The sequence below is a fragment of the Pelobates fuscus genome, chromosome 13 (genome assembly GCF_036172605.1).
Source record: "Pelobates fuscus isolate aPelFus1 chromosome 13, aPelFus1.pri, whole genome shotgun sequence".
NCBI classification, from domain to species: domain Eukaryota; kingdom Metazoa; phylum Chordata; class Amphibia; order Anura; family Pelobatidae; genus Pelobates; species Pelobates fuscus.
Genome location: NC_086329.1, coordinates 107,807,202 through 107,822,432, shown reverse-complemented (window position 1 = coordinate 107,822,432; position 15,231 = coordinate 107,807,202). Strand labels below are relative to the sequence as shown.

The following is a 15,231-nucleotide window of genomic DNA, read 5'->3' as shown; positions in this document are numbered from 1 at the left end:
ATTAGCGCTATAGGTCTATAATTACTAGGATCGGTGCTAATTTTATTTTGTTTTAGTATTGGAATAATATTTGCTTGTAGTAGTTCAGTTGGAAAGGACTCATTTATGGCTATTTGATTAAACATTTCCGTTAAAGGTTTAGTCAATAAAAACTGCATATGTTTATAATATAAATTTGAAAAACCATCCGGACCCGGGGTTTTATTAATGGATAATCTGTTTATTTGAAACTGAACTTCGTCCTCCGAAATGGTTTTATTTAAGTTTAATAAATCCTGGTAAGTAACTTTTGGTATCTGCGTATCGCGTAAATAATTTTTGATATCGTTGACCTTAGGGGACAGTTTTAAATTATACAAATCTTCATAGAATTGATTAAATCTTTCCCCTATTGAAGAAGGGGTCGAGTAGACCTTTTGACCATCGATCAATTGTTCGACTCTATTTTTTGCATTATGATTTTGCAATCGTTTAGACAGATTTTTATTTGCTCTATTCCCCGTATGGTAATTATTTAGTTTTAATTTGTGAATATTTATTTTAATTTTCTGTTCGACCTTTAAATTTATTTGTTTTTGTAAACCATTTAACTTAGTTTTAATTTCTGCAGAGGGATTCTGTTTATTTAATTTCGATAGATTATAAAACTCGATATACAGATCACTTAAAGTCTTTCCAGTTTTAATCTTCATAATGTGGGCTAATTTAATAAAATATCCTCGCATGACTGATTTATGTGTACACCAATTATTTGCTGGAGATGTATCAGAGGAGCTATTTTCTAGCCAAAAATATTTTAGTAATTGGGTTAGTTCCTCCTTGCTCTTTGGATCATTAATAAGAGCATCGTTCAATCTCCAAGTATTACGAACTGGGGGAGATTTATTTCCAAGCTCCATTAGTATAAAACTATGATCTGACCAGATACTATCTTTAATTTCATTTGTATTGCATAAAGGAATAGAATTTGCATCTAGTAAACAAAAATCAATCCGTGAATATGAACCGTGTACACAAGATTGGTGAGAGTAGTCTTTATCGGTTGGATGTAATATTCTCCATATATCGTGTAGATTGTATTGTTTGCAAATATTATAGAGTTTTTTAGCCTGCTTAATAGTTCTTTTATCGATTAAAGTGCCAAATGTGTACAACTTGTCCATTTTAGGGTCGCTCACACAATTAAAGTCCCCAGCTATAATTAGGTGACCTTTGTGTACTTTATCAACTTGCTTCATTATTGACAGAAATTTAGCCATAGGATCTACATTCGGCAGATACACATTGACTAAAGTATAAACCGTATTGTCAATGGCACAGACAATAATTATAAATCTAGCTTCTGTATCCAATTCGATATACTTGATTTCCACATTGATATTACTATTGAAGATAACTGCAACTCCTCTTTTTTTGTTATTCGTTAGTGAAGCATGAACAATGGTGGGAAACTTATCCCCTCCCCATTTCTGGGTAAGATCCTTTAGCCAATGGGTTTCTTGTATGAATGCCAGTTGTATATTGTGTTCAACTAGGGAGTCATACAATCTTCTCCTCTTTCTATTTGTATTTAAGCCTTGTGCATTTAAAGACATAAACTTAATCATATCTTTTATAAAAAGTTTTCAAAAGTATTTGATGTCCTTGGTCCAGACGTCTAAAGTCAAAGATTTGGACAACTACTGTCATCAAGAATTTCTCCAAAGTATTGTGTGCTCTAAAGTAAAAACAAAAAAAGACTCAAATACAGAGATATACCACCCATGATAAAAAAAATTGAGTCGAAATCGATCCAATAGCCACAAACAACATATAACAAGTATTAAAGAACATAGTTCCCTAGTTCTTTCCCTTTCCCCCTTCCCCCTCTTTTCTCTCTTACACTGTAAATTTCAGATAGAACTAGAAATTAACAGAGACAATGTAGTATCACTACACCAAGAGGGGCAACCTCCCAGGAAAACTAAAAACAGCCTCAGAGAGTCTTGCATCCACTATTTCTATTTCAGTCGAGAAGAAAGAGAGACCTCCAGAATGGTCCCACCAATCGTATTCAGTATATTTTAGTATCAATACATTAATTAGTATATTTTGTGTTCCAGTAATCCTTGTTTCTGTACTTTCAGGTCTGGGCCAATTTCCATGACTGCTTCGCCCCTGAATATCGCCGGATCACCCTGATGATGATGGCTGTGTGGTTTACCATGTCTTTCAGGTACGCCTTGCGGAAACAAAATGCCGAGCCTTTCATATGTCACATGCAGACATAATGGGTATTCCATTAACGAATATCATTTAATAGACTATTAATTAGAACGACTAGTCATGTTTATTTCCTCCCAGATAGTCTCTCATTCTGCTAATTATCATTTTGTGCAGTGACCGCTAACCATGGCACTCTCGACATTCCCAAAGATACCAGGAGTGATGTCACAATGTCTCTCTCCAATTTGTCTGTTTGTGGCTCACTCCTATCAGTCTGTCTCTCTCCTGTTTGTGACACTCTCCTATAATTCTTCTTCCTGTCTGTCTATTGTTCCAGTCTGTCTAAATTATCAATATGCCTGTCCATGTTTCTAGTATTGGCCTGTTTGTGTCTGTCACGTATCAGTCTGTCTCCTATCAATCTGTCTCCTATCAATCTGTCTCATATCAGTCTGTCTCATATCAGTATGTCTGTCTTCTATCAGTCTGCCTGTCTGTCACCCATCAGTCTGTCTCCTATTAATCTGTATCATATCCGTCTGTCTGTCTCCTATCAATCTGCCTGTCTGTCTCCTATCAGTCTGTCTCCTATCAATCAATCTCTCTCATATCAGTCTGTCTGTCTTCTATCAATCAGTCTGTCTCATATCAATCAATCTGTCTCATATCCGTCTGTCTGTCTCCTATCAATCTGCCTGTCTGTCTCCTATCAGTCTGTCTCCTATCAATCAATCTATCTCATATCAGTCTGTCTGTCTTCTATCAATCAATCTGTCTCATATCAGTCTGTCTGTCTTCTATCAGTCTGCCCGTCCTCTATCAGTCTGCCTGTCTGTCACCTATCAGTCTGTCTCCTATCAATCAATCTATCTCATATCAGTCTGTCTCCTATCAATCAGTCTGTCTTCTATCAATCAGTCTGTCTTCTATCAATCAGTATGTCTGTCTTCTATTAATCAGTCTGTGTGGTCCCTGAGGAAGCCTGACAAGAGGGAAATGCGTTGGACCATTTTGCTGATGTTTTATATATTTTAATAAATTCTTTGCCATAAACAGTTGCAATCAAAATTATTCGCCCCCATTGAAAATCAAGATTAATGTCACAATTTACAGACTTTCAGCTGTTTGCAATGAAAAATCAAACAAAAGCAATTTAAATAGCTCAACACAACGAATGGTTCAAGTTGTTTCCCCAAATTTAATTGAAAATTCTACTTATAATGACGTCTCCAGTCTCAAAATTATTCAACCCCCTGAATAGAATCCCTCACAACAGCAGGAATATACAAAACAGATGTTGTTTTAAGTACACCTGATGCAACTAATCAAAGACTTTATTAGTTGCAAAAGATGTGTTTGAGCTGGAACACTTGAAATACCTGAACAGGCTAGGGGTTTGCTGAGTGTCATGTTTGACTGCATGTCAGAAATAATGGTCCACAAAGTTAAGAGAAGAGATCATCGCCCTTCACAAACAAGGAACAGGATACAAAATGATTGCGAAGGCACTGAATGTTCCTAGAGACACAGTTGGAAGTATAGTTCGCAAGTTCAAAGTTGAAGGAACAGTCTTTACACTACAACCAGATTTCTAAGAAGGCAGTTTGTGAAAAACCCTTGTGTGACTGCAAAAGACCTTAAGCAAGACTTGGTGGCAACAGGCACTGAGGTTTCAGTGAACACAGTAAGGTGGGTACTAAACCCAGAAAGTTTCCATGCCAGAATTCCAAGAGCTACATCACTACTGAACCAAAAGCACAAGAAACGTTGGCTCCAGTATGCTCAAAAATCATGTAAATAAAGCACAGAAGATTTGGGATTCTGTTCTGAGGAACAAAACTGAAACTTTTATGCCCAATAGATCAGAGGTATGTCTAGACGAAGAAGAATGAAGCATATGCTGAAAATAACTCTGCCTACAATTAAGCCCGGTGCTGGCTCAGTGGTGCTCTGGGGCTGCTTTGCCTCCTCTTGCACTGGAAACCTGCAGCGTGTGGAAGGGAAGATGGATTCATTGAAGTATTAGGAAACCCAAGGAGAAAACGTCACGCTGTCTGTGAGGAATCTTGGGCATCATTGGACCTTCCAACAAGACAATGATCCCAAGCATACCTCCAATTCCACCAAGTCTTGGTTGCAGAAGAAGTCCTGGCAAATCCTACAGTGGCCATCACAGCCACCTGACTTCAACCCCATAAACAAAATCTCTGGTGGGATTTGAAGAAGGCGGTTGCAGCACACAAACCGAAGAATATTACTGAACTGGAGGCCTTTGCTCATGAGCAATTGGCTAAGATTCCTCAGGAACACTACCAGAGGCTGGTGTCTTGCTGTGCATCTCGTTTGCAGCAGGTCATAACAGCTACAGGGAGCTCTACTCAGTACAAAAGATGCTTGCCATGAAGGGGTTGAATCATTTTGAGAGTGGAGAAGACATTATACGTTGCATTTTCAGTTGAATTTGAGGAAACCACTTGAAGCATTTGTTGTGCTGATCTATTTCAATTGCTTTTGTTTGATTTGTTCATTGCAAATAGCTGAAAATCTGCAAATTTTAAAAATAGACCTGATTTTTAATGGGGGTTAATAATATTGATTAAGAACATTTTACCCCGCATACTATTGTGGGGTAGCACCCACACTTCCTGTGAATGCAGTTTTATAGGAAGTTAGATTACTTATAACTGTAATACACTACCAGATATGGTGAGCTGCAGAGGGCCACATTGTGATTTCACTGCTGTAGTAATCTCTGCAGCTCTATCTGCCTTCATAAAATCTCCAGACTGCGACGTGAGGTGAGTTTTGCCATTGTATGCTTAGTGCAGAATGCCTGCAAGGTGCCGCGGCCCCTCCTCCTGTCCCCCACGCATTTCAACATTAATTAGGCATGACAGGCCTGTGTGTACGATGTACCAGATTTCTTCTCTCACTGTCAGATCCGACTCCTCTGGTTTGTCCTACATAACAACTCCAGATACAAATGGGCTAGCACTTCACAGAACAAAATATAAAGATGGGAGAAAATAAATTATTTTTATGTATACAAAGCTCGGTATAACTTTATAATGATCCGTTAATGAAATCTATTGCACCTTCGTAGCTTCTCTTTAACACACACAAGTATAGAAAATTCTAGAAAGATAAACACACTGTAGAAACCTTTTTTTCTGTTTCGCCCATGAGAAAAGGATGAGGGATACTAGGTAGACTGAGAGAAGACTGAGTTGTTCTAAATTGGGGGATTGAATGTCAGGTAGAGAGAGATTTGGACGTAACAGCAAAACGTCCTAAACAGAAGGAATGTGTTGATGGCAATGGCGAGAAGCTGAGTTATCAAACAGAAAGTGAGTGTTCTAGCCATGTGTCCATATCTGGAATATTCTGAGTTGGATAAGTGGAGCTTAGTATTGTTTGGCCCGTTAAACATATATAGAAGGCAATAAGACCAAATAAAAATGAGGTGGAGAAAACAGGCAGAGTGGAGTGATGGGTGTTTAGAAGGGGCTGGGTTTCTCAACTCTTATCTAAATGTCAACAAGTAGCATATTTTCCCTGTTATATCAATCTTTTAGAGGAAGTACAAGTACGTAGGCATTGCCAGTAACCATGAGCTGTACATACCATACCACACTCTAACCCGTGTGCCCAGCACCAGCCTGGAGACGAATTTGGCCAATGTTGAGGATGAAGACAATCATATTATTGGCAGCCTTGGTGCACCTTTCTCTTTCTTGTCTCCGTGAGTTTCTCCCTTGGCACAGTGGAAGTGGGGCAGAACACATGGCTGCATTTAGTCATTATAATGGGGGGGGGGGGGGGTTTATGTAGTACATACAGATATGTTAGGATACTTCTAAGCTTGATGTATGTGATTTACAGCAGGGAGGGCGGTGGAAGGTGAATTTGAGCTGCTGAATATTTGGATACACATACAACAGATGGACAAAACAACAGGGGCTGCAGTGAGCCACAAACATTCACTGAAAATTAAGCTCAAACTATTGGAGCCTTCAACCCTTGTATGATGACCCTCTCCATGTCTCTAGTGCTCGCTCGGCGGCACACATGGTGCACTTAGATCACATTTTGGGTTATTTGTTATTATTTGTAGCAGACATGGTACAGTTAGATCACATTTTGGGTTATTATTTGTAGCAGGCATGGTGCAGTTAGATCACATTTTGGGTTATTATTTGTAGCAGGCATGGTGCAGTTAGATCACATTTTGGGTTATTATTTGTAGCAGACATGGTGCAGTTAGATCACATTTTGGGTTATTATTTGTAGCAGACATGGTGCAGTTAGATCACATTTTGGGTTATTATTTGTAGCAGGCATGGTGCAGTTAGATCACATTTTGGGTTATTATTTGTAGCAGGCATGGTGCAGTTAGATCACATTTTGGTTTATTATTTGTAGGGAGCACGGTGATTGGGTTCTGTAAATGTATCTGAGATGTCACAGGAAGGGACCCAGTAAGTGTCTTGCACAGCGTCTGTGATAAAGCATCCTCAGAATGTAAATTCCAATGGAAGTGAAACAAACCTTGATTTGCTTCACTGATGGAGGCATTCTGGTGTACTACCCCTTTCGGATATGTTTCTAAGTGGAAAAATCCACCAACACCAAGTATTCCCGGTAACACCGACTCACTGCTCTATGGAGGGCTGTGATATTTACTAAATATAAATGAACACTCTCTGTAGGACCACTTCAGCATCTAAAGAGCTCCCTCCGTCCAAATCACGTCTGGTAAGGAGCCAGCTCACTGCGTGCACAAGGGTAATAATGTCTGCGATTTCTAATCAGGATTGAGGCTTCCAAATTGCCTCAAATAACTGTTAATTCAAACTGTCAGCAAGGTAATTAAAACGCCATATTCCCACTTACCGTTTGGCATACCTCAGACACGCATTAAGCGCGGCAGGGATAACTTGCTAATGAAGTTATATGGCCTGGCGGGGAAGTCGGGACCAATAACGCGATGGATGTTTAAAGAGTAAATAATTGAACGAATGTCTGCTTCTTTTACAACCGCAACAAGAAAGACTGAATTGGGAAAGGCAAGGAACCTTTGCGATGTCTACAGCAAAAACAAATTTCTAAGAAAAATACTCATCGTGGCTTATTCACAAAACTGAACTGTGGAGGCTTGGGAACAAAACTGAAAAAACAAAACAAAAAAACAGCCGGATGGAGAATTTTAATAATTTGGATATTTGTCCTAAATGCGCAATTCCCTTATCAACTTCTCACTCTAGTGTATAAACACTACAATAAATACTTAATAAAAGACAGCACATATCTAGATGCACTTGCTCCCAATTTGCATTTGTAGTGCCGATCTGTATTTTTCCATCAGTTATTTATTATAGTCTGCGAAAATGTTTTATTATTTTTCAAATCCTAGGAGTATTTCACTCAATGGGCTTTTTTTCTAAAGACCAGCCACATTGTTACGGGGGACTTGCTATCCCCGAATTTTTCACAAAACCCAGTCATTAATTAGACATTTGCATTTTTCTGTGATTTTATTTCGTGTTCGAAGCTACATCGACTGTGACTGAAGTAAGATTGGTGTTACAGAACTTGAAATAGGAACAAGTCGGTTGAGGTGTGCCGAAACCGACGTATCCTGTAGGCCAGTAATAAAAAGTGGGCAAAAAGGAAACATAACATGCTCAAAATACATTTATTGAAAAAGAACATAATACACCGTAGTCACAATTAAGAAGACATTTTTTAATTTTTCTCTGTGCGTGAACCGAACCTGGGAGGCAATCAGAAGGGAGACGAGACTAACGTCTTTGTCTTCCAGGATGTCCTTTTTTAGATTCGCCGGTACCATGTGGGCTGGATTGATAACGTGTGATCTGGAAGCAGCAGGCACACTATTACCCGATTGTAACTGGACATGTTTGGAAGTACATCCGTGAGGGCAGCTGCAGCCATAATAGGAAGACTACGAGCTTCCAGTCAGCCTATCGTTGATTAGCCTCATGGAGGACACCAGTGAATCAATCATCGTGTGGAGGTTGGAGTCGTTAGAGCTACTTGCTTCAAGTACCTAAGTGGCCACCTCCTACCCTATCAGCCAGTAACCATATAGAAAAATTCAGGCTAATAGACGGGATCCGAGAGTCTCATACCTGTTGGTAAAGTGAGTATCCGAAAGGTCTTTATATAAGGAGGGAGGCCTAAATCAAATGGAAAATGGCAAACCATTATGAACTTATGTACGCGGATTAGACCCATATATGAATGTATAAGACCTGTATATGATAGGCAACCTTCCTAGGATTAAGGATAGAGTTAGTGAAGAGCCAAGCGAGTCGCTACCAGGTACCTTGTAATCTGCAAAACATTACAATAAACTTGACATGACATACTACTAGAGATCGTCTGGATAGACTGTAAGATCATGCCAGAATGACCTGACCACTTAAGGTCAGGACAATTGTACCAATAGATGCATAATTGATGATTTACTGCAGAACCTCGTGACCTTATCTCAAATAAACCACTCCATTCTGCTTGAAAACATCAATGTACATAACATATCCTTAAAGAATAAAACATTTCCTTGTAAGTGCCTACAGTAGCGGCATATTAGTAACTTGCCCATTCCTGGCCATACTTAAAACATAAAATATGTGACTGATTGTATATTAATACGGAAAGAGAGACGAAAGTGTTATTGTGTGCAGAGTGTTATTGGTTGCCATGTGAATGTTGTCTATTTTCTATCAAACCTGTGTGTTATCTGCACGTGTGTCGCTTTAACCCCTGTATGACAACTCACCATTAAATTCTATGTGTCGTTTTTGCTCAGAAATGATTCAGAGTTCAGAAAGGGAGGTTCCCTCGAAAGCTTGTCATTAAAAAATTCCATTAGTCCAACAGAAAAGGTATTACAATATACGAATTGTATCCGTTGTTTACATCTATATATATATATATATATTTATTTATATTCATGTCGATCTCTATAGTGGCGTGCGCATGACGTGTGTGTATAACACTAGAGAAGGAATGAATGCGTGTCTGTTATCGAGCGAGCCGGTATGTGCGCAGAGCACTGGTTAGTTGGTGGTGTTTGTGGAGGGTGCTGACCTAAACAACACTCCTCACTGCAGGAAACGCTTTCTTACAACGTTATTAACTAACCCGTGAGTTATCACCATTTCAACGTGAATTTCAAATTTCAAAGTCACAAGTGTTTTAATTTTGCCTAAAAATTTTAATCCATTTTAATTTCTGCATAATTCACAATTTAGAAGAGTTTTTTTTCAGATTCATTTTGTTTGCATCAAATTTCATATATGGGCCCTGCTCCAAATAAAAGCAGAGTCTTGTTTTATATTGTAAACCAGCTACTATGTATTTATTACAGATTCAATAAGTGCCCAGAGGTTAGTTACCCTATTCTTTATATTATTATCAGAACCGATAGAACCTATAAAGTATCCAGGAGACGTTGTGGCATGTTTGATCTGTGATTTTGCGGCCTAGATTTTTATGATCGTCAATTGAACCCATAACCAGCCAATGTCCAGTTAGAAAGATATATGTCTTTGACATCATTATTACATCATTACATTTGATAAAAACAATGAATTGTATACATTAGCAGAACTTCCAAAAGAAGGCTACAGTAAGCAGCCATCTTGCATCTTACAGTTCCTCACAAGAGGTAGGTTGTGCAACGAGATTCTTTGTAAATAGCGTGCAATAACGTGCAGGTTAGATTGGTCTAGTCCACTCTCACTGCAATGCCTTATCAAAGAGATGTCTATACCAGAAGGAGAGAAACGGCTCCCCCTGCTGCCAACATCCATTATTGCTTTCAATGAGAACCGGACATTTATACTTTGTGATAACAGTGGTCACCGGATGAATTTTCTTAAATCACTAGAATTAGTAGCAGAAAAGTCCATAAACATGTTATATCAATGAGCATCTTATCTGTAACGTGTAAGCTAATAGTATATAATTATGTTAACGTTACGCAATATTTGCAGATTCTAGCGTTTTCATGCATGTTATTGGTTGGTTTGTTTTCTTGTTTCTCCAGTTACTACGGACTGACTGTCTGGTTCCCAGACATGATTAAACATCTCCAGAACATCGAATATGCTTCGCGCACCAAATACTTCAACAGCGAGAAAATGGTGAATTTCAACTTCAACTTCACCCTGGAGAACCAGGTGCACAGAAATGGAGAGTACCGCAATGACAAGTACGACTTTATTATTAACATTAAATTATGATATCGCACAATCTGGAGCCAAACTGACAAACCACGGACATTGTAGGATGTATTAACTAACCGGCAGAACTGTTCGTATGTTTGTTTCAATTCATCAAATTAAAGGGTCCTCCCAGTCCATCGATTATTGGATTGACATAACTGGCCCTTTAATGAAGTGATTTAGTGGTATTAAATTATCTGAACTTATTTGAGGTCTAAAGATCCAGCTTTAACCAACTCTCCTGCTAATGGACGGACATGCTGCCATGATGGCGGCCATTTTAATTTCACTGCCAACAGTCAAAGGGTCTGAAACTCTTTTTAGGCAGAGAGAAGGTCGTGGCTTTTCCTCTTTTATTTACCATCACAAAATAATGATCAGGCTTTATTCAATCACTTACCAATGAACATGCTGATAAATTATTGTCCATTTTGTTATACTTAATATGTACTTTCTAAAACACATAACAAGTTAACGCACAGACGGCTGTGTTACATTTTCCTGCACAGATAATGTTGTTTGAAATGCCTTTAATACGGATTAATTCCAGGCATTTTGATTGGTAACCAGCACTATGTTAAGATACGGATAGGTCTTGGTCACATATTTTAAAGGGACACGCTAACCATTATAACTTAAACAGCTTTTTGCACAGCGTATGGTGCTGCTGTGACTCTTTGGGTGCTGTCCGCCAATTTTTGTGAAAATATTTAGAGCTGGTGGACAATAATTGTGGCTGTCTCAGCATCCGTAACTCTGGCTCTTCCTTCCCACCAACGCCCCCATTATCTGTGTAAAGCTTCCAACCATGGCAGTAATGATAGGCTGTGAGTGCTCGGTTGGTTTAGCTGGTAATGAGGGCAGCACCGCTCATTACCACTACATGAAACTGTAATAACACAACAAACTGTAGAGGTCATGGAGTTTAGTGTGTTCAGTTCATGGTGGGCCTAAGCTCCCCTTGTACCATGCTTGACCAGTGATATGAATATAATCACAGGAGGCCCATTTGATGAGTTTGTAGCTTAGTAGCCCCATCCTAGCCACTTAGTCAGCTCTTAATCTCCAGCCGTTGTCCGTATGGCAGAAGGCCTAGGCTGTGGGGTCACATCCGATCGGTGTCCATTGGATAAAGTGTCCGAAAACATTTTTTAGGAATGTGTCACACTCACTCTGACCTGGTCCTTCCCCCCCCACCAGATTCATCCGTCTGAAGATGAAGTCTGTCACGTTTGAAGATTCAATCTTTACAGATTGTTACTTTGAAGATATCACCTCCAGCAACACTTTCTTTAGGAATTGCACCTTTATCTCAACTTTGTTCTATAACACAGGTAACCACAATCTAGTTGTTTTTTTTTTTGTCCTTGAATTAATATTATAATTTAGTATTATTGTTATTGCCATTTATATAGCGCTTTACAATATCATGAGAGGGGATTTAACTATAAATAGGACAATTACAAAAAACTTACAGGAACGATAGGTTGAAGAGGACCCTGCTCAATCAAGCTTACATATGGGTGGTTCTCAAGCCCCTCCCGGTGTGTATTGTCATAAAAATATTAAGAATTTGAAATATACTATTAGGACATTTACTTTTTGGACATGTGGAGTTATAAGGTAGTTTTTAATTAAATAATTATCTATGACAATTTAAAAAGGAATTATCATGTCCCGGGATTTCTAATATTATGTTAACTTATCTCTATATTTAGCAAATCTGTATTTATGAAGTTTGATATATAAAATGAAATGTAGAATCCACCCGTTTTATCCTCCCACCACACATCTAATCACATTGAAAAGCCGGTGGGATGTGGACACGTTAGACCAGCCTTGCCACCAGTCACAAGACACTAATCAGCCAGGAGTATATAACTTGTCCGCAGAGCACTCGGAGAGGGAAATCTCAGTAATTCCTAGTCTGTGTTTTGACATCATTTGCATTCTCACTTTTCAGACTTGTTTGATTACAAGTTTATCAACAGTAAGATCATCAATAGCACGTTTCTGCACAGCAAAGAAGGCTGCCAACTTGACTTCAGCGATGACATCAACAACGCCTACATGATCTACTTCGTCAGCTTCCTGGGTACCCTGGCTGTGCTGCCTGGTAACATTGTGTCGGCTTTGCTCATGGACAAAATCGGACGCCTTCGTATGCTGGGTACGTTACTACTTAATTTGCCACTGATTGAGGTGATCATGGTATATCCGGTCAGAGGTTCTGGAAATAAACTCAGGGCTTCCTTAGACTTGGGGAGTTCATATCTGCTGTAAGAAAAGTCTCTGTAGAAACGTGGAATGCTTGTTAGTGCCGGAATGTTGTGTATCCAGATCGTTCGATTCTGTGGAATCACTTGTTTGTTTTAGAACTTAGCGAGTCCTTACGTAGGGCAGGCTGTGAGGGCCCCTGGCCGTTTATCTTAGACTTCTTTCATTTAATGCCACGTAAACAGAAGCAGACCAGGTTAACGAAATGTGATGGTCTAAATGTCTATTTGCTGAAGAGCATGATATAGGCCATCCATGGTCTAAGTCACAGCAGGTCATTTTATAGGGGGCTTGTCATGTATATTCAGCCACCTGAATCTAACGTTTCTGTCCCCAGCTGGCTCCAGTGTCATGTCCTGTATCAGCTGCTTCTTCTTATTCTTTGGGAACAGTGAGTCGGCCATGATCGCCTTGCTTTGCCTCTTCGGAGGGGTCAGCATTGCTTCCTGGAATGCACTAGATGTCCTGACAGTAGAACTTTATCCTTCAGACAAAAGGTAAAAAATAAAACACTCTGCACAATATTTACGTGTTCCAAACTTTATTGTGATCAAATACTCTGAGTCCAGGCATATCTTTTCTCTTAAAAACAGACCCCTAAAGCAAACCAACACTTGCAATAGAGCATCGTGCATGTAATAATACATATGATAGAACATTATATAATAGATCGACTTGTTTTGCATATTGCCAGATTTACCGCTTTGTAAGACATGCAGCTCACAGCTGGTTTCATAAAAAACTACTTGTACATTGCTTCAATATGGTGCCAGTGAACTTACCTTAATATTGGGGTACTTTGATTTATCAGCACTGCAACTTATTTCTACCTGATTTTGTCCGTGGTACATTTCCAGATATTTTTTAAATTTTTTCCTTCTCTCTTTTCAGAACGACAGCTTTTGGGTTTCTAAACGCCCTCTGCAAACTAGCAGCTGTGCTGGGTATAAGCATCTTCACATCTTTTGTTGGGGTGGCAAAAGCAGTACCCATCTTGTTGGCTTCTGCAGCTCTGGCGGTGGGCAGTTTTTTAGCCCTCAAACTGCCCGAAACACGAGGCCAGGTGCTTCAGTGAAATTAGCCCTTGTAATAAGAATTTTAGATTTGTAGACACTGTGAAATGTCTTATATTTTTGTTTGTTTGTTTTTTTTGTTTTGGTTTTTGGGGTCCTTCTCACATCCTGTATCCTAATATGTGGGTAAAATAATGTACGCAAGTCTCAATGACCATGTAATTAAGAAAGTGGAAGATGAAAATTGTTTGCACTAATCTTAGATCGAAGGCTCCTCTGAAGATTAGTTTATGTTTTAAAGGGAGCTAGGCTGTAAGACGAGCTAAAACCAGGTTGAGAGTAGATAACGAATACTTGGCTTTCAAGTTCTTCAGCGTTCTTACATATCAATCAGAATCTGTAAATTTAGGATTTTTCCATATCACTGATATGTAAATGAAAAAATTGGACAGTGTGGACAGTAAACTGGTATATTTAATCCTCGACGACCAAAGGCCACGATGTGGCCATGACATTATGCATATCACATCCTAAAAAACGTGGCTTTATAGCCTGCCTTGACGCTCTCTATGAGGAAAAGCTACAGAAGTCCTATGAAGGCTTCATGGTGTGATACGAAAACCTCAAAGAACAGGACAGAGGTCCACTTTCCTCTGATTCTTCTTCTCTGTCCAAGACTGGACTATGATCAAAGACGTCATGAGTTGCACCTACTCTCAAATAGGTCTCCTTCAAAAACCTAATGTTTAACCTGCCTTTCAGATTGAAATGGTGAAGTATTGGGTTTTCAGATCCACAAATACAATTTTCTGTGGGTCACATTTAAAAACTAGGTGGCATAATTGTATTGTGGATTTCAACTGGATAGGATAATTTTGGGTTTTTCTTGTAACCATACTCATCAATTAACAAGGTGAGCAACTGTTGTCTATTGGGCCTCATCACACACACTCTTGGCCCCCTGTGACAAACAAATATCTTATATCTATGATGTCTACAAGGCATTACTACCCTGCTTAGTGGCACAGTGGACCTGGGGCTCAGTCAAACCATATTATATTGAAAGGCACAAGAATTCCAGCAGATTTCCTTTGGAAACATATGACATACCATTGAAGAGAAGCACATTTTTATATAGTTTTATTGGGGGTGGGGTGGGGTGGGGTGGGGTATACCTTCCACGACTATCAATTTTTTTTTTAAATTTTTTTTTTAAGGAAACTATAAAAGCCATTGATGGACACAGCATAGTTTCAGACAGGGCTATGTGAGGTGTAGCTTAAATTTCATGAAAACCGATCCTATAAAAATATCTATACTTGCAACGGACAGGACATAGACAAGGAGCAATTCAATTTATCTGTAGAAATCTACATGTATTTAAAAACAGAATAGCCTAATCATCAGCTGTCAAGTAAACAGTTTAAGCATGTTATGGAATTACATGACCTGTTCATTTTTATATAGTTCTTGACCTCCCA

At 39.0% G+C, this 15,231-nt stretch overlaps 1 protein-coding gene across 1 annotated transcript in view; it reads left to right on the top strand.

The window, feature by feature from the left end:
* The window catches only part of SV2A (synaptic vesicle glycoprotein 2A), an 84,336-nt gene extending 69,420 nt beyond the window's left edge, over positions 1-14,916 (top strand). The window contains exons 8-13 of the mRNA XM_063439537.1: positions 2,127-2,215; positions 10,283-10,447; positions 11,661-11,794; positions 12,424-12,630; positions 13,075-13,234; positions 13,629-14,916. Of these exons, the coding sequence (XP_063295607.1) occupies positions 2,127-2,215; positions 10,283-10,447; positions 11,661-11,794; positions 12,424-12,630; positions 13,075-13,234; positions 13,629-13,812 (939 nt within the window). The 3' untranslated portion in view covers positions 13,813-14,916. The remainder of the gene's footprint in view (positions 1-2,126; positions 2,216-10,282; positions 10,448-11,660; positions 11,795-12,423; positions 12,631-13,074; positions 13,235-13,628) is intronic.
* Positions 14,917-15,231: the final 315 nt, after the last annotated feature.